Genomic DNA, 23,219 nt, shown 5'->3' with positions numbered 1-23,219 from the left:
TTACGGATTTTTTTTACAAATTTAGGCCTGGGATAAAACTCCGGGCGTGACAGCGGAGTGCCCAGAGTACTAGTGGCAGCTCTTGTACCCATCGTCTGGCGTAGGGATGTAGTCGATCGAAAACTATGGTTTTGATTCCTTGAAGGATCATGCTGTTAGCTCTCTCGACCTGCCCGTTGCTCTTCGGGTGTGCTACGGACGCGTAGCAAATCTTGATCCCACGCTCTTCGCAAAAATCCTTAAGGACTCTAGAGATGAACTGCCTACCATTGTCCATGATGATACGGTTCGGAATGCCGAAGCAGTAGATAATGTTCTGTATGAAGTCTCTCGCGTGCGCCGAGTCGATTGTGGCGACTGGTTTGGCTTCTATCCACTTCGTGAATTTGATGATGACGACAAACAAGTGGGTGAAGCCTCCTGGCGCTCGCTTGAAGGGCCCGACTACGTCGAGTCCCAAACAGCAAATGGCCATGAGACCGAGATATTTGTACCTTCTGTGCCGGCACGTGTGTCTGCCTTGTGAAGAATTGACACCCTTCGCACTTTCTAACCAGCTCTCGCGTGTCTATGATGGCGGTTGGCCAGAAAAACCCTTGCCTATATGCCTTTCCGACTAGCGTCGTGGCTGAGGTGTGGTTGCCGCAGAGGCCTGAGTGAATCGACAGGAGGATTTGTCTGCGCTCGTCGGGGAGCACGCAGCGCATATGGATGCTCGACATGCTTTGTCAAAGGAGTTCTCCGTCCGAGACGATGTAGCAGTAGCTTCGTCGGCTGACGTGCTCGGCTTCTGCTTTATCGGTCGGGAGGACTTCCTCCGTGAGGAACTTGATGAACGGGGTTCTCTAGTCGTCATTGATGACTGTGACCGTATGGTCGTCAGGGTTTGGTGATTCGCCATTGTCCCCTTCATCCGTTCAGCTTGGGTTCGGCCTTCTTTCGGACTGTTGGCTTCGTGAGGCGTTTGACGAATATGTCGGTTGGCACCTACAGCCGCATCGAACCGAGGTTGGCTAAATTGTCGGTGGCTTCGTTGTTGTGCCGCAGAACGTGGACTAGCTCAAGTCCTTCGAACTTATTTTCAAGCTGTCGGTAGGCTTGCATGTTTTCGTCAGCACAGGTCCACTCGTTCATGACCTGGTTGACTACTAGTTGGGAATCCCCACGAACAAGCAGCCGCCTAATCCCGAGGGATGTAGCCAACCGCAGCCCGTGGAGGAGTGCTTCGTACTCGGCTACGTTGTGCAAGGCCGGGAAATGGATTTGGAGTGCGTACTTGAACTTCTCACCGTTAGGCGATATAAGCACCACTCTAGCTCTAGCCCCCGACATGCGTAAGGAGCCATCAAAGTACATTGTCCAGTGGTGCAGTTCTATCGGCGCGGTTTCCACTCCGCCACAAAGTTGGCGAGTGCCTGTGACTTGATAGTGGTGTGGGGCTAGAAGGTGATGTCGTATGGCATCATCTTGAGTGCCCACTTTGCGATGCGGTCTTGCACCTCCTTGTTGTGTATGATGTCGCCGAGTGGATAGGACGTGATGATTGAAACCTGGTGGGCTTGGAAGTAATGAACAAGCTTCCTTACCGTGATCAGGATGCCGTAGAGAAGTTTCTGGACCTGTGGGTATTTTAGCTTCGACACTTCGAGTACTTCGCTAACGAAATAGACTGGTCGCTGCACCAATTGGGTGTGTGCATCTTCTTCCCGCTCGACCACGAGGACCATGCTGACGACTTGTTCTGTAGCCGAGACGTAGAGTAGGAGCGGCTCGCTTCGGTTGGGCAAAGCCAGCTCGGGGGGAGAGGTCAAGTACTTCTTGAAGTCCTCGAAGGCTTCTTGGTCTTCTAGGGTCCATGTGAAGTGGTCGGTCTTCTTCAATAGCTTGAAGAAGGGCATCCCTTGTAGGCCGAGTCATGAGACGAATCGGCTAAGGGCCGTCATGCATCCGGCCAGCTTCTGGACGTGCCGAGCTCGCTGGGAGGCTTCATGTTGAGTATGGACTATTTGGCTCAATGCCCCATCGGGACACGACGAAACCAAGAAGCACGCCGGAGGGGACGCCAAATACATAGTTTTCAGGATTCTGTTTCATCATGTATCATCGGAGGTTGTTGAAGGTTTCCTGTAGATCATCTAGTAGGTCATCCTTCTTCCTCGACTTGACAACCACGTTGTCAATGTATGCTTCGATGTTTTGCCCGATTGCTCCAGTGTTTTTTAGACCGAACGGCATCGTGATGTAGCAATACGCACCGAATGGCGTGATGAAGGCGGTTTTCGTCTGATCTGACTGTTTTAGGCTGATCTGATGGTAGCCTGAGTAGCAATCGAGGATGCTGAGCAGTGCGCAACTAGCCGTCCAATCTACAACTTGGTCGATGCGCGGTAGACCAAACGGATCCTTAGGGTATGCCTTGCTAAGGTCCGTGTAATCCACATACATCCGCCATTTGTTGTTTTTCTTGTTGACCAAGACGGGGTTGGCCAACCAGTTGGGGTATTTGACTTCTTTAATGAAGCCAGCCACGAACAGTTTGGTCAACTCCAACTTAATCTCGTCTTTCCTGTCTTGTGCGAAACGGCGATGGTGCTGCTTAACCGACCTAGCGTCGCCTTTTACATTGAAAGAGTGCTCGATCACTTCCCAAGGGACTCCCGGCATATCAGACGGTTTCCAAGCAAAAATATCTATTATTTTGGAGGAAAGTGATGAGTGCGAGTTCCTATTTAGATTCTAACGAGTTCCTATGAATGTAAATTTAGACGAGTCGGCGGGGTCGAGGGCGATCTACTTCTTCTCGTTAGAGGTGATCTTTGTCGTCTTTTTGGATGGTAGGTCATCGTCCCCCGTCTTGTGAGTCGAGGCCTCGCGTATTTGCTCCTGGTCGGCCCACTCTTCAGCCTGTTGTGCAATTTCGCAGCTTTCCGCCTCGCAGCTGAAGGCCTGCTTGATGTCGTTGCGCAGTGTGATGATGCCATGTGGTCCAGGCATCTTGACCATGAGGTAGGTGTAGTGCGGGCATCTTGACCATGAGTAGGTGTAGTACGGTACAGCCATGAACTTCGCCAGCGCAGGCCTGCTGATGATAGCGTGGTACGCTGTTTCGAAGTTGTCACGCCCTGAGTTTATCCCAAGCCTTAAATCGTAAAAGAAATCCGTAAACAACAATCGGCTTATTTAACTCAGGAAGAATCCCTCTAAAAGAAATTAATTCAATTAAATCGAGGCTAGCAAATCGACTAACTGGATTTAAATTCAAATTGCAGAAGTATAAAATTTGACCAAACAAATTATTTTAAAACTCGGCAAAAGTGGGGTTTTCCTTTTTCCCTCCTTTTTCCTTTCTATTTCCCTTCCTTCTCAAATTGGGCCAAAGTCCAATTTTCCTCCCCTCCCTTTTCTTTTTCCTTTTTCTTTTTCCCCTCCTCCTTCCCGGGCCGGCCCAGCCGAGCCAGCCCACCTCTCCCTCCAGGCCAGCCCAGCCGAGCCGGCCTCTCCCGCGCGCCGCCTCCCTCCCAGGCCGCCGCTCGGCCCAGCTGCCCCGAGCCGCCAGCCCAGCTTCGCCAGTCCACGCCCGCGCCTGCCGCGAAGTCCGCCTCGCCTCCCTTGCGCCACTGACAGGCGGGTCCCAACTATCAGCGACCGAACCCGGGCGTCGGCCGAGTCCGCCTCTGCCCCAACTCCTCCAGACGCCGCGCCGCCGCCGCGTCGCAACCGTCGCACCGCAACCGTCACCGCCGAGTCCTCGCCGCGCTCGACTCGGTCTCCACCAGCCATCCCGCCCTAGCCGGCGCCGTCACAGATAAGGTATTTGTGACAAGCTGTAAGTTAGCGCTCGTCACGGATGAGTTATCGGTGAAGGGCTCTCCTTTACGGCCCGTCACGGATGTGGCATTGACAAAGTCTTGCTTGCTATATTTATAAGGATTTTGCTTGTGCACATGTCATGAAACAAAGAATGGTCTAGTGCACAACAAGAGAGGTGAATACCCGGAGGTCTCGCTTTCGACCCCCCGCCGGAGCATAAGTTGGATATATTTTTAGAATGAAAAATATATTTTATAATTCATTACACAATTTAGTTTCAATTTTACAATTTAAAGTAAGTTCTATGATTTAATTTGATTTTCCTATTGTAAAACAATTTGACAAAGCAATTGAATTTAATTTTAGTTAACCATTGTGCATTTGTTTATAAAAAATTTTGTAAATGACACAATTGTTTTAAATTAGTTTATAAAATAATTGTATAAGACAACTTTAATAAATTAATTTGTCCATAATTCCACTCTTCACTCGTCAGATAGAACATTAATTTGCAATTGCTTACATGACTGACAAGAAAAGATTACATGATGTTCTACATGTATTCTCCCTCCCGGTGATCGGAACGTATATATCCAACCCCATCACCAACATGATCCTCAAGCTCGACGTGTTGATCTACATGTAGGTGTTGGTTATAATCCTCCTCGTCGACGATATTCTCGACGCCCACGACTCTTCTCTTTCCCTCTCTTACAATATGCAACCTATGATTTGCCGGATCATTGATGTAGAATATTTGAACAACTTGTTTAGCAAGAACAAATGGTTCATTAGCATAACCGACCATGCTAAAATCAACTGTGGTGAAACCTTTCTTGTCGACCTTCACTCATCCACGTAGATTGACCCATCGGCACCGAAACAGAGGCACTTTAAATGTGTTCTATGTGCCCATAGTATGAGTTCGACAGAACTTGATCTTGAAATGCCTCTATACGGACACCATTGTTTTGCACTGTGGTCTTATCGTCCTGCTGAACGGTGTAGAATGTGTAACCATTGATTTCGTAACCTTGCCATGTGTCCACATCTCATGAGGGACTAGTTGCTAGCCTCTCGGCTATCTGGTGAAGCTCTAATGCGGTTCTTAAACCATTCATTAAAACAAGCGTTACGAGTTCTGATAATCCATTCTTTGGAACACCCGGTGTGATCTTCTCGAAGCTTAGCTAGGTGTTCATTGAAGTATGGTGTTGCTTCAAACATGTGTTGCAGCACTATAAAGTGAGCCTGATAGTAAGTGAGTTAATCCAGGATGATTCTTTTTCTACCTATGGTGCCAACACCTGCTAGTCGCCCCTCGTGACGAGATCTTGGAACACTAATTGAATCTATCTCTGACATGTAGTCAACACAAAACTCAATCACTTCTTCAGTGGTGTACCCTTCAATGATGCTCCCTTCAGGTTTTTCTCGGTTATGGACGTATGCCTTCAAAATGCCCATGTACCTTTCGAACGAATACATCTCCCGTAGAAAACTTGGACCACAAGCTTTGGTTTGCTTCACAAGATGTATAGGAAGATGAACCATAATATCAAAGAAAGAGGGTGGAAACTGCATCTCCATGTGGCACAGAGTTTTCACAATGTCTGCATAAAGATCATGAAGCGTTTCTGGATTGATAACCTTCTATCCAATGGAATCGAAGAAGGCGCACAAACTCATAATCATGTGACAGACATCAACCAGGAGAATATTATGAATTGCGACCGGAAGCAAATGTGTGAATAGTACGTGACAATCATGAGACTTCATTCCCACTAGCTTTAGTTCCTCTAACGACACGAACCCATTGATCCTTGAAGAATAACTCAAAGGGACTTTAATATTCTTCAAACATGCCAACATCGATATCTTCTCCTCTTTAGCAATGTGTGCCAGGCTAGAGGAAGAAACACTTTGTCTGTCTCTAGAATGGTAACAGGTGCAAGTTCTATTCGAATGTTCAAGTCTTCTAAATCACGTCGTGCATTCAAGCCATCTATCATTTTCCCAGCAACATTCAGTAGTAAACCAGTCATGCTCTCGCAAACATTCTTCTCGACATGCATAAGTTCAATAAAATGTTGGACCTCTAGGTCCTTCCAATACGGTAATCGCCAAAATATGGACATCTTCTTCCATAACGGCTTGTCCTTTTGGGTGGATGGTTTCCTCTTCTTTCTAAACTCGTTACGCACGTCTTAGACTATATCATAAACCACTTTTCTAGTCAAAGTCTTGCGAGCAGGTAAGAGCTCATTCTTCCCGTTGAAACTTCCTTTCATTCTCCTGTACCAATACCGAAGTGCTTAAGCCACAAACTCCGTGTGTTTTCATTACAATCGATGCAGGTGTTCTTCCCCTTAATTGACTAACTAGAAAGGTTACCAAGAGCAGGTAAGTCATTAATTATGCCGAACAGTAGAACAGAAAGATTAAACTGTTCTCACCCGTATGAATCCCATGTTTGAACCCCTTCGTTCCAAAGGATCTGTAGGTCATCAACAACTGGCTCTAAAAACACATCAATATCATTCCCTGGTTGTCTCGGTCCTTGTATTAGCAAGCACAACATGATGTACTTGCTTTTGAAACACAACCACGGTGGCAAGTTGTACTTTGCTATGAGAAGAAGCCAAGTGCTGTGACGGCTACTCATATCTCCAAATGGGTTCATTCCATCTGTACACAAGCACACCCTCATGTTCCTTGAGTCCTCTGCAAACTCAGGTTAGATCCTATCAGTGTTTCTCCACTTCATTGGATCAACGGGGTGTCTTAGCATATTGTCCGACTCACGAACTTCCACATGCCAGCGGAGTACGTCAGCATAGTTTGGATTAGCAAGGATCTGCTTAAAACGAGCACCGATCGGCAAATACCAAACAACCTTTGTAGGACCGCCTCTCTTGGACTTCTTTCCTTTGTTAATTTTATCTTTACGCTTGAACAGTGAATCCTTGCATACTGGACATGTATCCAAGTTAGCATACTCTTTGTAGTACAGTATGCAATCATTAGGGCATGCATGAATCCTTCTAACCTCCAAACCCAGGGGCACAACACCTGCTTTGCTTCGTACATCGTCTTCGGCAAGGGGTTATCCTCCAGGAGCATATCCTTCAATGAACTCAGTACTTGCGTAAAGGTCTTGACCGACCAACCATTGCTTGCTTTCAGCTTCATCAGATCTAAGGTTGCAGATAATTTTTTATGCTTGCTTTTGCATCCATCATATATCGGTGTCTCCCAATCGCTCACAAATCTTGTGAATTTCTCATAGTCCTTTTGGTTATAATTGGCATCCTCGATCAGCATCCCACAACATTGCATTAAAACTATCATTCTCCATATCGATCATGTCTCCGCCTAAAGGAGATGGAATAAACATGTCATCTCCATATCGATTTGTTCACCCATCTCTGCGTGTCCTACGGTACTAAGTGATTCCTCCTCTCCATGACTTGTCCAACATGTGTAACCCTTAATAAATCCTCGACGAATCAGATGTGAGTGTACTTGTACTCGATCGGCAAATATCTTCTCGTTTTTGCAATCAACGCATGGACATGTCATATATTTTTTACTTTTTCCTTTCATGTGGTCCTCGGCAATGTTTAAGAAGGGCAATGTGTAAGAAGTCTTAGACTCCACTTCTGTACTCTTGGCTCAGCCGATCGACTCCATACATCCAATTTCTATCCATGGTCAAACCTGTTAGAAAAAAATTGTTATAAATATACTTTTACTAGTATATATCATTTATTTATATTTTATTTTCTCATACCTTTGCCAAATATATACTTTTCCACACTTCAACTGAACGGAACATTGCAATTCATGAAAAATAGAAATTTAGACGTACTAGTTGTTTTGAAATTATTTAATATTTATTGCAATGTATCCTTGACTATATTACCACACTTTTTCCCGATTAATTAAATTTGGATCAACAACTCGCCTCCTCCAATCTCTCACCAGAAATATGAATAGTGAGATAGGGAATACGATCGACATTCATACATATACATATATACAGTGAACCACCTTAGGCCAGTCCAGCACTTCTTTGATGGGCCATAAACATCTAACCGTCATGGGTCAAACCATCGGTGAATGGCAATAATCTAAAGCCTGTCACAGAAGAAACATCTTTGACGGGCCCTATTTCGACGCCCGTCACCGAAACCAAATCTCTGATGGGCCCTTATCAACGGCCCGTCATGAAAAAGTTTTCTCTGATGGGCCTTAATGTTTGGCCCATCTGAGATGATACATCTGTGACGGGCCTGTTTTCAGTGCCCGTCACGGATCGTGTGACCCAGTAATGGGCTGCACTAAGGTCGACAATAACTATTGGTAATGGGCCAAAATTTGCCCCAAAAATTGCTGAACCATACGCAATCATTTGTAACGGGCCCTGTTACGGCCCGTCAAAGATGACTTTGCTAGTGACGGGCTCTTGGGCTCCGTCACAGTTGGGCCGTCATATAATATTCACACGTACTGAGTAAGGCAATTCGCTTTAGTTGGTCAGAATCCAATTGGTACTTCAGTTGTCAGAATACCTCTGGGTACCATTATTTGGTCAGATTCCCATTGTCAAACAGAATTATTTTCACAAACCAGTAGCCTGAGGTCATATATGAACAATGTACGCTGGAGGAAACATGGCAACAATTTGATGCTCCATACAATAATTCAAGCATATGTGTCAAACCAAATTATTTGACAATCCTATCTGGCTTTCCCATCTGCATCACGAAAAGCCTCACGTAAGACAAAGCAACAGTGTGTGGACAAATCACAAATAGTGAGCTAATTAAACAATAAAACATTGTCTTCTCCGTCCTAGCATAACAAAACAAAAGGAAGCTCTTACCTGACAAGCAACTGCTAATTAAGTACCATTTGTACGCATGTTCATCGAGTATAATACTAGTACTACTTGTAATATATCATGTAACGCTAAAATAAGCTAAAAGAGATCCATTGGTTGGACTATACACTACAGACTACACTGCGTGTGGACTGCACATCAGAACTGTCCGATTATATATAAATTATTAGCATTGGTAGAATCTCCGTCCATGGACTATCCAACAGGTTATAATTAATTGCATAATTAAATAACAAGTGTTCCTTCTACATTGTTTTAGAAAGATTAAATTTGTTCTTGCATAATTTCAAATTGATCGTCCCTGTGGTCCCATGTGAGGTGCTCTACGACGTTCTGGTCTTATTCTTGTATTTACTTACGTATTACTCTTTTCAATTTTTTTATTTGACGTCGTTGACTTTTTATTTACATTTAATCTTTCTTCATATTTAAAAAATTTATATAATTATTGACTAATTTATTATAATTTAATTTATTACTAAAGTAACTTTAAGTATGATTTATAATTTTATATATTTAGACAATATTTTGAATAAGACGAAGGATATAGAAAGTCAACAGCGTAATAAACCGGAGCGAGCTGTACTGATTAACTTTGTTGATGTGGATCAACTGCTGCACGAAATGATAATTATTTAGATGGGTGTGATGTGACCATACGCACATGCAGTTTTCTTCATGAGATACGCACAAATCGGTTGACTTCAACATACGAGTAATTTAATTGTAAGAGGTTGTTTTAACTTACCTGCTACATGGACGGTGTAACACATATATAACTTTTGCAGCGTTTTGTTCGTGGATTGTGATGTTCATTCCAAGTCAAATTAGTTGACCTGTGATAAATAAAACAACATTTTACTACGTGGTTGACTTTTAAATTCTGGTTTTGACGCGGGATACCAGTCGTAAAATATATTATATGATTAATTAATTGGAATGTTGTGTGATTCCATCCTTGATCAGTTTGTTTGTTCTGTTGGAACTTTCTGATTTGTTTCTCCACGCAAAATAGAAATTGTCCATAGGAAGAAGTTACTTCCATTCTCGCAAATTTGTCTTTATTCATGGTTTACAGCATGCAACATTCTACATGTCCTAATACTTTGCTAGTGGATCTAGCAACAAGTCCTGAAACTTGTCTGCCTAGAGGGTCCAGTAGTAATATAGCCTGTCCGAAATCTACTTTGCCTACAGTAATTACAGTGGTAGTTTTTTTTTCCATGGTTGTAATAAATATTATGTTTACATATTTATCATGCATTTCTTTGATTATACTTTTTATGATGTAAGTTACTATTTCATCAAAAGTTTCCTGATTAAATATTATATATGGAACAAATGTAATTAGATATCAGTACATGTATTGATCGATGATCATGTCTTATGTATCGTGGTATGGTGATACCAAATCGGTCATGTGAACACATGTTCGGGAACATAATGTTGGATAGATCCAACTTGAAACACTGCGAGAGCTATATATGATGTGTCATCAGTGTTTTCAGTAAATGTTGATGTATAATCCTTTGACTTGAGAATATCATGGTTCTCAACATTTGTAATAGATTGCTTAGGGACTACTAAACGCTACATCATGACTAGGTAGTTACAAAGGTAGTCTTCGTGTTTATCATAAAACATGTAGTGAGATGTGAATAAGCAAGATATAGTTTGTCCCTCCATTGGACAAATATCTCTGGGTCACTCCATGTAATAAATTGTAGAAGTGCATGGTCTTGCCAAAGGTAATTGAAGAGTCAATCCCAAGCTAAGTAATCTGTCACAGGATCGAGAGAATAATTAAGCTATTGAAAGGATGGCACGTATAAAGCATTTATCTTAATTGATATCATGAGGCAAAAGGATTAATACAGAGATACACTATAGGTTCAGTCGATGTGATCTTTATGGATACTTAGCGGGTCAATATGTTCTGCTAGAGGCTATTGTTGGCATGTGAACCAAAAAGGAGTTTTCGGGTTGCACCCAAGTATTGGTGAACCTATGGGTCGCACACTTGACAGGTTGGAATATGGGAGATGGATATTGATCCAATACTGGCTCAGTTCGGATAGTGATCTGAATATGACTCATACTGGTCTTGGAGGCATGGTTTCGGGTCTTATAAATATACAGAGGCGAGGAGGCTGGTGAGGGTGAGAAAACCTTAGCTGCCCTCTAATTCTCCTCCTGAGCCAAAATTCTAGTTGTGCATGGACGCTAGCACATCCATGCTTGACGTTTCTTTCCTGTATGTGTGGATACCAAAAGATGCATTGCTATATCGAGGTGCTGATTGGCAAACATGTGTCCTGAGTTGCATGCGTGTGGAAGAGAAGATCGAGCTACAATGATCAACTACCTCCAGTACAGTGGCGCGCATCTGATCAGCAACACTACTTCGGATCTTTAGTAGCTTCTTTCGCTACGCAGCGCGCCGTGCGGTAACAATCTATGATCTACTACTTGCAAGGTTCCTAGCCTACCTATATTATATATATGCTTTCTACATTCATTCTTTAAGAATTATATTGGCTTCTATATCAATTTCGAAGTAAATATATGCATACCTTGCGAGTTTAGGGAGTCATACTGTAACTTCCTGACCTTTGAATTTTTTTTCCTCTCTTGATTGGAGTGGGTACACTTAACTATGTATAAAGCTACTAAACTATTAAATGAAAGAACCATCAGTGGCATGCGCCAGTGTATTTGGAAAATACAAAACTTCCTATGAATTATTACATTTAATTGTAATACCCAACCATTAGACCATGTGTACTTTATGGGTTTGATTTCGGCTATTAGATCAAGTGTTAGCTATGTGGAATTAGTATCATATGATGAGTTTTGATAGGATTGAGACATATTAAATATCTACTTTACTTGAACCATAATAACGCTGGATTAACTGTTTTATACGAAGTGAGGACAATAATATGAGTAGGGATATGTAAATGTGAGTCTACGCACCATAAAAAGTGCGCTATGCAGATTTAGGCCTATGGTGTTACAGTAATTTCTACTTTAATTTCAAAGCCATAAATATATATTAATTCTACTATTTTTGAAGACACAGATATTTATTTGGTACGTATTTCAAAATTTCGCATAGATACATTGTAATGCATTCTTAGATATATGTGATTTTTTTTCTAGGAATTTATGTACCTTATCCATTGGCCTCATAATAATTAGTATAAAGCTACTAAACTATTAAATGAAAGAACCATCAGTGGCATGTGCCAGTGTATTTGGAAAATACAAAACTTCCTATGAATTGTTACATTTAATTGTAATACCCAACTATTAGACCATGTGTACTTTATGGGTTTGATTTCGGCTATTAGATCAAGTGTTAGCTATGTGGAATTAGTATCATACGATGAGTTTTGATAGGATTGAGACATATTAAATATCTACTTTACTTGAACCATAATAACGCTGGATTAATTGTTTTATACGAAGTGAGGACAATAATATGAGTAGGGATCTGTGAATGTGAGTCTACGCACCGTAAAAAGTGCGCTATGCAGATTTAGGCCTATGGTGTTACAGTTTTTTCTACTTTAATTTCAAAGCCATAAATATATATTAATTCTACTATTTTTGAAGACACAGATATTTAGTTGGTACGTATTTTAAAATTTCGCATAGATACATTGTAATGCATTCTTATATATATGTGATTTTTTTTCTAGGAATTTATGTACCTTATCCATTGGCCTCATAATATAGCCTGTGATTAAATAATTAGGTCGAACTAAATAGGGAACGACCGTAACTAATTAAGGTGAAAGGAAGGTAGAGAGACAGATATATTTAAAGAAAAAATTTAATACATCTTTAGATGGAAGTATTACATGGTTTGCAGCTCAATCGAGCACTGAATGAACGAAGAATTCCTGAGCTACCCAAGCTGATCAAGAAGGCTGGGCTAAGCTGGATATATGGTGTTCCATGTTGGGCCAACAAAAAGCCTTCCTGGGCTTCTCTAGCAAGGCCGTTGAGCGTCAAAAAATTGTACTACATATATATGTATGCGCCTGTTCTACAAATCAGTATTAAAAAATATATTCCTTGAAAGCGTGAATATATATGTTTTTTATATGAACTTTTGCTGCCGAACTGCCACCTTAGAGGCTTGGAAAATAAGCGTGATAGTGGAATATTTCATTTCAAGAACCGAAAATGTATTTTGTCGACTACGTTTTTATAGTATTTGTCAAATAAGTTTACTTATGCTTATAACGAAAAAATTAAATTTTTAATCTTAAATTTAGAGTTGATTTGGATTTTTTTCACCGAAGTTTATTTTCTAATCTTGGATTTTATATCACTAAGATTACGTATATAATTTTTTATCCACAAATTATTTTTCTTTTATAAATATGCCATTTGGTTTTTCTTCCACCAAACATCCAAACAATCGCCCAACACTGATCATTCTTTTTGCACCTTTCCGTTAATTATTTCTGTAGAGTTTCTTAGTTTCCCATTATAGTATTAAACAAATACATGCAACCAAATCACTGCCAACGTGCACCATATTATATATATACGGTGTGTACACCCTTTTTACATATGCCAACACGATACTGGGAGCTAGTGCTTTGTTTGACAAGCTACATCCAGAATGTTTTTATGTTTGAACTAGTATTTTGGGAAATAAATATTTGCCAAATTATTTCCTTTTCTTCCGTGGCAAGATATATGCCACCAAGACTGCGATGTCAAATAACACAATGGAACAGTGGTGGGGATACCTATTGGTCAATCGCATGAAAAAACTGAATCTATCGATCGACTTTATTAGAGGCTATTCAGATGGAACAACAACAAAGGAAAAAAAAAAGTAGCCTGTGGTAAAGCACAAATCTTGAAGCAAATCTAATGAGTGGAAAATTTTATTGTCAGATTAAAATTTTCACTTGATTTACAAATAACAAACATGTTTATTATAACATGGGCGATCTTAGTAATCGTTCATGCGGGCTAATTATTCTCTAGCGGTTAATCGGCCGTATTTTGCTATCACCATTCGGTGTACAATTCCGTGTAGCGAAAACTAAATAATGAATTATGAAATGACAAGTTCTTATGAACCATATAGTGAATAAGCCATATAGTTTTATACATTTAGAATCTCGAAAACAAAAGTACAATACTACAAAAAAAAACATTCATATATTTGTACTTGCCAAACTTTCGTATATTTTGGATGAACCGGTGTAAACACATTTTTACTCATCACAACATCATATCGTTTATCACGACACTGCTAGCCAGTAGTAGTGCATCATAGGGAATTCCGGGTGCTACACCACAGTGCAGACCTACCGTGTTAACTACCCTACGAAATGGACTTTTTTTTTTCCTTTTTCTTGCATCACGGATGGTCACCGACCACTTTTTTCCATTTTTTTGAAGGGAAAAAAAACGCTCGTCACGTCCTCGTTCCCGCGAGTCAATCTCCCGCGCCAACGTTGCAATCGTACGCATGCAATCTCTCTCCCCGCTCCTACGTGGCCAACCGCGTGCGTCGCCGCGCCTTCCCCTATAAATAAGCACGCGCGACTGCACGCCACCAGGGCGCACCTCACCTCACCTAACCACCTCGGCTACCGACCTCCTTGGCCCCCTGCCCCGTCCATGGCGGCAGCGGCTGTGGCGGCGGCGGCGGCGCGGCTCACTGCGAGTAGGCGGCCGCGCGCCCGTGCCGCGGTCGCCGCGGCGACGTCCGCCTCGCCCGTGACCGTGAGCCTCGCCGACTTGCCGAACAAGCGATCGGCGGCGGCGGCGACGGCGACGATGACGACGACTATGAGTGCTCCTGCTGTGGTGGAGAAGAGGTGGGAAGTGGTGGCGGAGGAGGTGGTGGTGGGGCCGACGACCACGCTGGCGAGCGCGTGGCGGGAGGTGCAGGGCGCCGGCGACTGGCGGGGCATGGTGGAGCCGCTCCACCCGCTGCTCAGGGACGAGGTGGTGCGGTACGGGGAGCTCGTCGCCGCGTGCTACCGCGCGTTCGACCTCGACCCGTCGTCGAAGCGGTACCTCAACTGCAAGCACGGCAAGAAGCAGATGCTGCCGGCCGTCGGCATGGCTGGCGCCAGGTACACGGTGACCAAGTACATCTACGCAGCCCCCGACGTCGCGCTGCCCTTCGGCGTCGGCAGCTGCTCCTGCGCCGCCAAGAGCCGGTGGATCGGCTACGTCGCCGTCGCGTCCAGCCGCGAGGCCCGCCGGCTCGGCCGCCGCGACATCCTCGTCTCCTTCCGCGGCACGGTTACCGGCTCGGAGTGGCTGGCCAACTTCATGAGCGCGCTCGCGCCGGCGCGGTTCGACCCGGCCGACCCACGCCCCGACGTGCGCGTCGAGTCCGGGTTCCTCTCCCTCTACACCTCCGACGACCTCTCCGGCAAGTTCACCTGCGGGAGCTGCCGGAACCAGCTCCTCTCCGAGGTTACACGCCTCATGAGCAAGTACAAGGACGACGACGTCAGCATCACCCTCGCCGGGCACAGCATGGGCAGCTCGCTGGCGATCCTCCTCGGCTACGACCTCGCCGAGCTGGGGCTCAACCGCGACGCCCGCGGCGGCGCCGTCCCGATCACCGTCTTCTCCTTCGGCGGCCCGCGCGTCGGCAACCTGGAGTTCAAGAACCGGTGCGACGAACTCGGCGTGAAGGTCCTCCGCGTGGCGAACGCCCGCGATCCGGTGACGAAGATGCCCGGCGTCGTCTTCAACGAGCGCGCTAGGGTTCTCGGCGGACGGTTCGAGCTGCCCTGGAGCAAGACATGCTACACGCACGTCGGCGTCGAGGTCGCTCTCGACTTCTTCAAGGCCAGCGACGTCGCCTGCGTGCACGACCTCGATGCCTACATCAATCACCTCCTCAAAAGCTACCCTAGATATGACGACGACGACCACGACGTCGGCGACGACGACGTCGCTACCCTAGGTGTAAGCGGCAGCGCAGCTGGTGCGCCGTCGCTGCCAACGACCATGGAGTCGTGGAGGTGGCAGATGGCGGCCATGTGTGCGGCCGAGTTGCTGCAGGCGCTAGGGATTTAAAACCAAGCGGCCAACGTACATTCGATGACGATATGAACTCTCTGCTGCTGCTGATGCTGATCGATTTGCAGGGAGATCATCTTTTGATTTGGCTGCTCCCTTCTCAGTGTATATATGTATGCAATTTCATTGTATAGGTCGATCAAGGGGGACATTACGTTGTAGCTCACGAATCAAAATGAAAGGTTCGCGGGTACTACAGAAATGTCTTAGTATGGTTATGGACGGTAATTAAGTGTCATTACATGTTGCTTATCTTGCATGTAAAGATGAATTCTACACCAACGTAGCCGATGAGTAATTGTTGGCCGCCATTGAAACAGTATTATATATTATATAATTATAGGATCGTTGGTTACTTTTTGTGAAATAAACAGGATTTAACATGGACAAAACCCCTCTAAAATAGGGGGGAAAATTAATCTACCAAAAAAACAAATATAGAGCAAAAATAGTAACAAATAGTAGTATTATTAGAGCACCAACCAGTCACCCAAATACATAAAAAAAATGTACATAACCGAAAACCTATTTGTTACTACAGAGTCACGGGACTATTGATATAGTGGCGTGAACAGTAAAAAACGGAAGCTAGCTTCAGCCGAAAACATCAGAACTTCACCTATTCAAATCCCATCCGTTTTATGGGAAACTTCAAAATATAAGTTCTACATAATGACCATGTTCAACTTTCTCCATGAAATACGAAAAACAATGAATGAAATTGATGGGATCTAACCGAACTTCGATATGAATAAAATCAACTAAAATCTATATTGATTAAAAATTAGAGCAGAAACATGACTGCAATACGAAACATAGAAAAAACTACACTCAAATCCAACTATTAGATCTAAATCTGGGCAAATTTTGAATTGCCAAAATTCACCTTGCACGAAATTTGAATTGCCAAAATTCACCCTGGGTGAAATTCGAATTGCCAAAATATGATTGCAAAACTCTTGTATTCTCAAACCTAAAAAAACGACATTTTTTCTCTTTTCTTGTTCCCATCAGTGGACAAGGCTCAATAACTATATGAATTTGTCCACCATGACCCTTTTAGCCCAAAATGGCCGTATTAGCCCAAAATGTCCCTATTACCGATATAGACATACAAACCCTTCAATCCATTACAAACCAAATTACCAACCCACACGCATGTCTAATTCCATCAAGTCCCAACACATTTCATGTCATCCGTTGTCTTCATGGGATCAAGCTAGAGTATAATTGATGCGAGATTAGGTACCCGATCTTCCAATAGGGTCAATTTGGCAACATGAAGATGTTGACATTTTGAGGCTTTTGATCAACAATCTTGATCTCGCAACTATAACACTTGCATGTCTAGTGATTATTAACCACGTTCTCACGTAGTAAAACTCAGCACGAAGATTTTGCTCCTGTAAAAAATCAAAGAAATTCACAAGAATAAGAAAAACACAATATAAATTACACATGAAAGATGGCTACTCGACGATGGCTAAAGAATATATGACTAAGCATGTCCTAGGGTTGGGCCTAGTTGCATCCACCCCTTTGGCCTATCCCATAACATAATTAATGGGCTCATGGTCGAAAACAGATTAGAACTGCATAAGATATGTATCTTGTTTTGATGATTCTAGACCGCTCGGGAGAAATTTTGACATGAAACCAGAATATCCTGAAAGCAGACTTCATAATATTCCAACAAATATATATGGCCCCCAAAAAGCCTTCTCGATTAGTGGAAAAGTACGTTTGATGTCGACACTATCAAAAGGGCCGAATGCAATTCTAAGACTTGTGAAACTTTATCTCTTGTCTTGTATGAGCCAAAAGTGATGTGGTGATCAATGAGTAGACTTGGGGAAGGTCATGATTTTGTCCCTTATCAACTTCATTGTGCAGCGTTCCCTGGACTTTCTCCCCTTACCATGATGTATGCAATTATTTATACAAACGACAATACAAACAACTCATGGTGCAGCATTCTTTGTTCAAGTATATAAAATATAAACATAATATAGAAAGCATGCAACTTTGGTCAATCAATATGTAACAAAGGTATGGTAATATAGGAATGTCCTCATCATTGTTCACTTCTTGATAGAAAAACCATCCTTGGTTTCATCTATTTGTTACGCCCAGTGAACTCAACTTATTCATCAGAATAAACAATTGAGTTAAAACTTAGTAGAGAAATATTATTTGATTCTGGAAGTTTGGCACATTGAAAATAATTTATAGTATTGTGCAACACACAACATGCCTATTCAGGACAACCAACACGCAGCTCATTAGCACAACTAGAGGCACCGTATGTAGAATTATTAGCTCTCATATGTTCCTCTACACCTTGGACCTTTCATGAAAATTTTGTACTTTATACACTAGGTAATGTCCTTTATTTTCATCATTACTAATAACATGAAGCTCTACATAAGTAAGACATGTGAAATCAGTTCTAGAAATTTAGTAATTTCTTCTCTAAACAATCAAGTGGACAAATATCATCAAATTTATTATAGCCCTGAGTATTTAAAGAAGATAAAAGTCTAAGATCCTTGTTCTCACTAATGACGTGAATAACATATTTAAAATCAACACATGCTGGTTCGACAACATAATTAACATGTTCTGTCACTAGTTCTGGTATGGATATAAGTGAGGCATTACACAACTCTGTTTGTCACAAAGAATTATAACCAAATCATCTTCTAACAAAGGAATTTTAACAGTATGGTTCACTAACCTTTGCTCTAATCTGACATCAGTAGTGGATATTTGTGTTCTCTCTTGAGCAAAATCACCTCGTAACTTCAGTAACATTAAATTTACTTATCACACACTCCTTTGTTGATATAGCAGTATTGTTAATAGACACATTTTGAAGTGAGTTTGGAGTAACAAATGTACTTTCCTTCTTCATGTGTTTCTTGTCTTCCTCATCAACTACATTGTGCTTTTACACATGCAGAATGTTATTATTGATAACAAGAGGTACACTAAGTGGTTGCTCCTCCAAAGCACATACTTCATCATTGTAAGTAGTTATGTTTAATGAGTAAAATACATGGGCAGTCCTTAAACTTGAGAGTGAGTGTCACTTAGATCCATGAACTTGAAAATTGAATAACTAAGTCCATAATCTTGGTTTAATGATTCGTAGCGGGTCCAAACCTCATTTGACCCATGCTTACTCCCGACGTGGCAATCCACGTAGGAAGAACATTTGCAATTTACCCCCTCCACGATGAAGAATGCTGGAATAATTGTAATTTAATCCTTGATGATACAGTACCTCTCTACAAACCCCCAAAAAATCACCCAACCCCTCACATACCTCCCATTCTTCCCCCAACCATAGCATTCAAGGAAGGGAGAGCGGCGACGGGTGAGGGGTTAGGGGATTTTTTGGAGGTTCTAGAGAGGTACTGTACCGTCAAGGATTAAATTGCAATTATTCTAGCATTCTTTATCATGGAGGGGGTAAATCGCAAATGTTTTGCCTACGTGGATTGCCACATCGGGAGTTAGCCTAGGTCAAATGAGGTTTGGACCCACTACGAATCATTAAACTAAGATTATGGATTTAGATATGTAGTTTTGAAGTTCATGGACCTAAGTGACACTCGCTTTCAAGTTTAAGGACCGCCTACGTATTTTACTCTATGTTTAATTGAGCAAGAAATTCTTGTCTCATAAGTGTTTTCATATCATTCCTGATTTTAGCCAATTCATCATGTGAAGACAATATTAAATGTTTCAACCAAATCATCAGAAGTCAATACACTAGCGGCAATCTTAATTTTGTGTTGCTCACATATACGTAGTGTCTTCTTCCCAATTAATATTCACTTGGGTAGTAATATCACAAGCATCCACATACAAGGTTATGACTACATTCTATGCACCTAGGCACTACCGAGAGATTACTCCCAATTCTTCTTTCAACATGGTCATAGCAATTTACGAATTCTTACATCATACCTAAATGTGGAGGGCTGAGAAGGACGGACAGGGCTATTACAATTTGCTGCCTACCTCTTCATTCCATGGGATACACCTGCCTCATTGGTATAAATGTTTTGATATTGGAGAGGGAGTACCCTCTTCAACACCCTTTCCATGAATACAACAAGGTTGTGCTTTTTTGGCGTTTTCACCTTGACCTCACAAACATTCTGCTTGTCTAGGCCATACTTCATCCTGATCATGGAGCATTGCTCCATTCAAGGTTGGAAGTTGAATTTCTCCTCCATGTCATAAAGGTGGAGTTTTGATGCGTGCATCCGTGGAGCATAGGAATGAGCACCCAAGGATGAGTACATCATCACTATTAGTGTCCATGTCCAATACAATAAAATTGACTTGGATTCTCACCGAAATATCTTTGGCAATCCTACATGGTGGGGGGACGGTTCAGTTGGCTAGCTACAGCTTCATGTGGATTGGCAACAACATGGTGAAATTGAGCTGATCAAATATTACCTTGGGCATGATGCTAAAATTTGCTCCAAGGTCACATAGGGCATGGTCAAAGTGTTGTGTCATAATTCTGCTTGTGATGTTGGGAAGTCGATTGAGTATAGAAGCACTGCACTCGTACGTGAGCTTAACGATCTCCATGGTGAGCATCAGTCACTTGTGGCTGAGGATGTCCTTGAGGTAGCATGCATAGGTCAGAACTGCATGGTGTTCAACAAGTGAACATTCATGTTGCTATTCCTAATCACCTCAACAAAACAAGTGAACTACTCATCCACGGTTGGATTGTTGTTGTGATTGGGGAATGGCAAGATGTTGGTGTCACAAAATTCTTGCGAACCTATACTCCCATATGATGCCTTATCAGAGCTGTCAGTGGGTGTATCCTCCTTCTCCTTGTCTTCCATGTTGGATGTATGGATCTCATGTGGATTTACCTCCTCGTGTCTTTACTATGGTGACATTTTCCATGGAGACCTCGGGTTGCTCTGGTATCTTACCTATCTCGGTAGAGGAATAGCAATAGCTAGTTGTGCCAACTAAGTCTCCAACATCGTGTTCAAGCCTAGCTGCTTCTACACTACAGAGGAAAGGACTCCATTTTTGCGTGTATGCTCTCCAAGGTCTTGTCATTGGTCTGGCCAAATATTAAATATTTCAAGGAGGTTTGGTTATGATTGAAGTTACCATTGTTCCCTCCATGGTGGTATGGGCTTGGCTAGTTCCACCCCTATGCTTTCTGTAGTCGGTACCTGATGTTTTCATTGTTCATGCGTGTTTGTCTAGACGCTTCATGAGGAGATCCATCTTTGTATCGAACATGTCAGCCTCCTTTATGATGTGCATGCCCCCCTTACGAGGTTGGAGTCGTTCTTCGTTCTATCCATTGTTGGAGACCATATTCTTCTTTAAGATGGTGTCTTTATGGGTTTTGCCACTTTCACAAAAATATCTTTGCTGTTCTCAGAATAGTTAGTGAGAAAAAGGCACCTCTAGTAGCATTGGCAATAGGTCAGGGGATGACAAGTCTCGATATGAATTGGCACGGAGTGTCCTCATCTTCACAGCAATAGATTCACATATAAAGGATTTCTTGCTAATAACAATGATTAATTGGCTTGATACCTAACAAAGAGAGAGATACCAAAAACCTTGAGGACTTCGATTTGATCTCCGAACAACCACACAACCTGTAAGACTAGTGCACAAAAAAGGCCTAGAAACCAAGAGAACGAATTAGGTAATCATAGATAGATCTCTTCAGAAGTTCACGAAGAACAAGGAATACCAAAGGTGTGCAAGGCACTCAACAGCTCGGCTGCAAACCCTTGTTGGTTCTAAATTCATCACACATCAATGATCATTTGTATATTAGAATATTGATCACACTTATACTAGGAACTACCCTCCTAGTTGGGTATCAACAAAATTCACCATGTTTGGAGGTGGAACACCAACTAGTGAAGCATTCACGAAGTCCCTTTAGTTCTCGCTCGTCCTCTAGCCTTCTGTGTAGTCTTTATTAATTGGATCATAAGTTTTTATTGAGAATTCCAAATGATGTCAAATTTGTTACGTTGGAAAGTAAATTTGATAGACTTTCTAGCCATGGTATTATGCACTATATAACATGACTCTTGCAATGTAACGCTGACTCATGTGTGTAACTCTTCCCATCTTGACAATAGTCTTGGTGTTATTCGTGCAACCCTCCATGTCCTCCATTTAAAACAAAAGAGTAGCCTTCCTATGTAAGAGTAATATATATTGTCTAAGTCGACTCGACTTAGAAAATATATATTTCTCATCAATATTTAAATGCAACTAGAGAAGAAAGCATTCACCCCTTGTTGGAGTTTCATAGCATGGCTACGCGTGATGGGTGCGAGAAATGGTGTGATTGATTGGTTTTATTCAATGGCTAAGTCTCAATCATCCATTGGTTTGATCGGTGCTTGCCACCTACCGCTCTCTCTGGTTTTTTCAAATGATTTATTCTGATAGGATTATCTGGTGAAGTGAAATGATGAGAAGTCGTACTCGACTCTTCTGATCCATACAAAATAAGTCGTACTCGACTCTTCCGATCCATAGAATGGTGATAAATTAGTGATACGAAAGGTTGCACTTACTCCGTATCTAGTTGGAAGATCAATCTGATAGGTAATTGTCATTGTCATTAGCTCGAGGTTGCAACTTGCACTTGCGTTTCTTGGGAAAATGTTCTTGCATAAGTGCACCTAAAACAAGTCTCCTTCAAAAACATATTGGTCATCTTCTCTTTTTTTCTCTTGCTCGGTTGTGAAGCTTCTTGACAAATTTAGCATGTTTACTTGCATCAAAGTTCACATGTCCCTATATAGGCAATGGTAAAATATCGATGGGAGTAGTGGGTTTGAAAGCAAAAAAGATTTTCAAATGGACAAAATTTAGCTATCAAGTATAATGCCCTATTATATGCAAATTCCACATGTGGCAAGCTTCTTCCCATAGTTTCAAGTTCTTTTTTAGGATAGCTTGCAACAACATTGAAAATGTGCGGTTCACAACTTCGTTTTGCCCATCGGACTATGGATGACATGTTGTGGAGAATAGCAGTCATGTCCCATGTTTTTCCTACAAGGTATTCCAAAAGTCCGTAGCACCCCATGAAATCACAATTTCCCTAAAATGATTTAGCAATATGTGATGCATCGTCGCTCTTATGACAAGGAATAAAATGAGCCATTTTTCTCAAATGATCAACAACAACAAAGGTTGAATCCCTTCACTCTTGGTTCAAGGTAAACTGAAAACAAAGTCTATTGAAATTTCATCCCACGGTATACATGGAATAAGTGAGTGAATAATCCATGAGGGTTCAAGAGTGACTTAGCTTTGTGGCAGGTTATGCAACGTAAAACATGTCTCTCCACATCTCTACATATCTTATGCCAGAAGAAGTAATCAA

At 42.3% G+C, this 23,219-nt stretch overlaps 2 protein-coding genes across 2 annotated transcripts; one reads left to right on the top strand and one right to left on the bottom strand.

Moving 5' to 3' along the window:
• Positions 1-2,790: 2,790 nt before the first annotated feature.
• Positions 2,791-5,277, bottom strand: LOC107305225. Its single transcript, XM_015842150.2, has 2 exons — positions 5,103-5,277; positions 2,791-3,122 (listed from the first exon to the last, which is right to left on the bottom strand). Exons 1-2 carry the CDS (start codon positions 5,275-5,277, stop codon positions 2,791-2,793), a joined length of 507 nt encoding a protein of 168 aa, XP_015697636.2.
• A 9,253-nt stretch (positions 5,278-14,530) lies between these two features.
• LOC102699730 (phospholipase A1-Ialpha2, chloroplastic-like) lies at positions 14,531-15,793 on the top strand. Its single transcript, XM_015842149.2, has one exon. It carries the CDS (start codon positions 14,531-14,533, stop codon positions 15,791-15,793), a length of 1,263 nt encoding a protein of 420 aa, XP_015697635.2.
• The last annotated feature ends 7,426 nt before the right edge of the window (positions 15,794-23,219 follow it).

Source organism: Oryza brachyantha, chromosome 11, assembly GCF_000231095.2.
Source record: "Oryza brachyantha chromosome 11, ObraRS2, whole genome shotgun sequence".
Taxonomy (NCBI): Eukaryota; Viridiplantae; Streptophyta; class Magnoliopsida; order Poales; family Poaceae; genus Oryza; species Oryza brachyantha.
This window is presented reverse-complemented; position numbering and strand designations above follow the sequence as displayed.

What these genes read in the sequence shown, in the direction of transcription:
- LOC102699730 (XM_015842149.2), top strand. Translation starts at nt 14,531, where the DNA reads ATGACGACGACTATGAGTGCTCCTGCTGTGGTGGAGAAGAGGTGGGAA.
- LOC107305225 (XM_015842150.2), bottom strand. Translation starts at nt 5,277, where the DNA reads ATGGGCATTTTGAAGGCATACGTCCATAACCGAGAAAAACCTGAAGGG. An exon ending in AGCAGGTGTTGGCACCATAG is followed by an intron (nt 3,123 to 5,102) that starts GTAGAAAAAGAA and finishes GGATAAACTCAG; the next exon opens with GGCGTGACAACTTCGAAACA.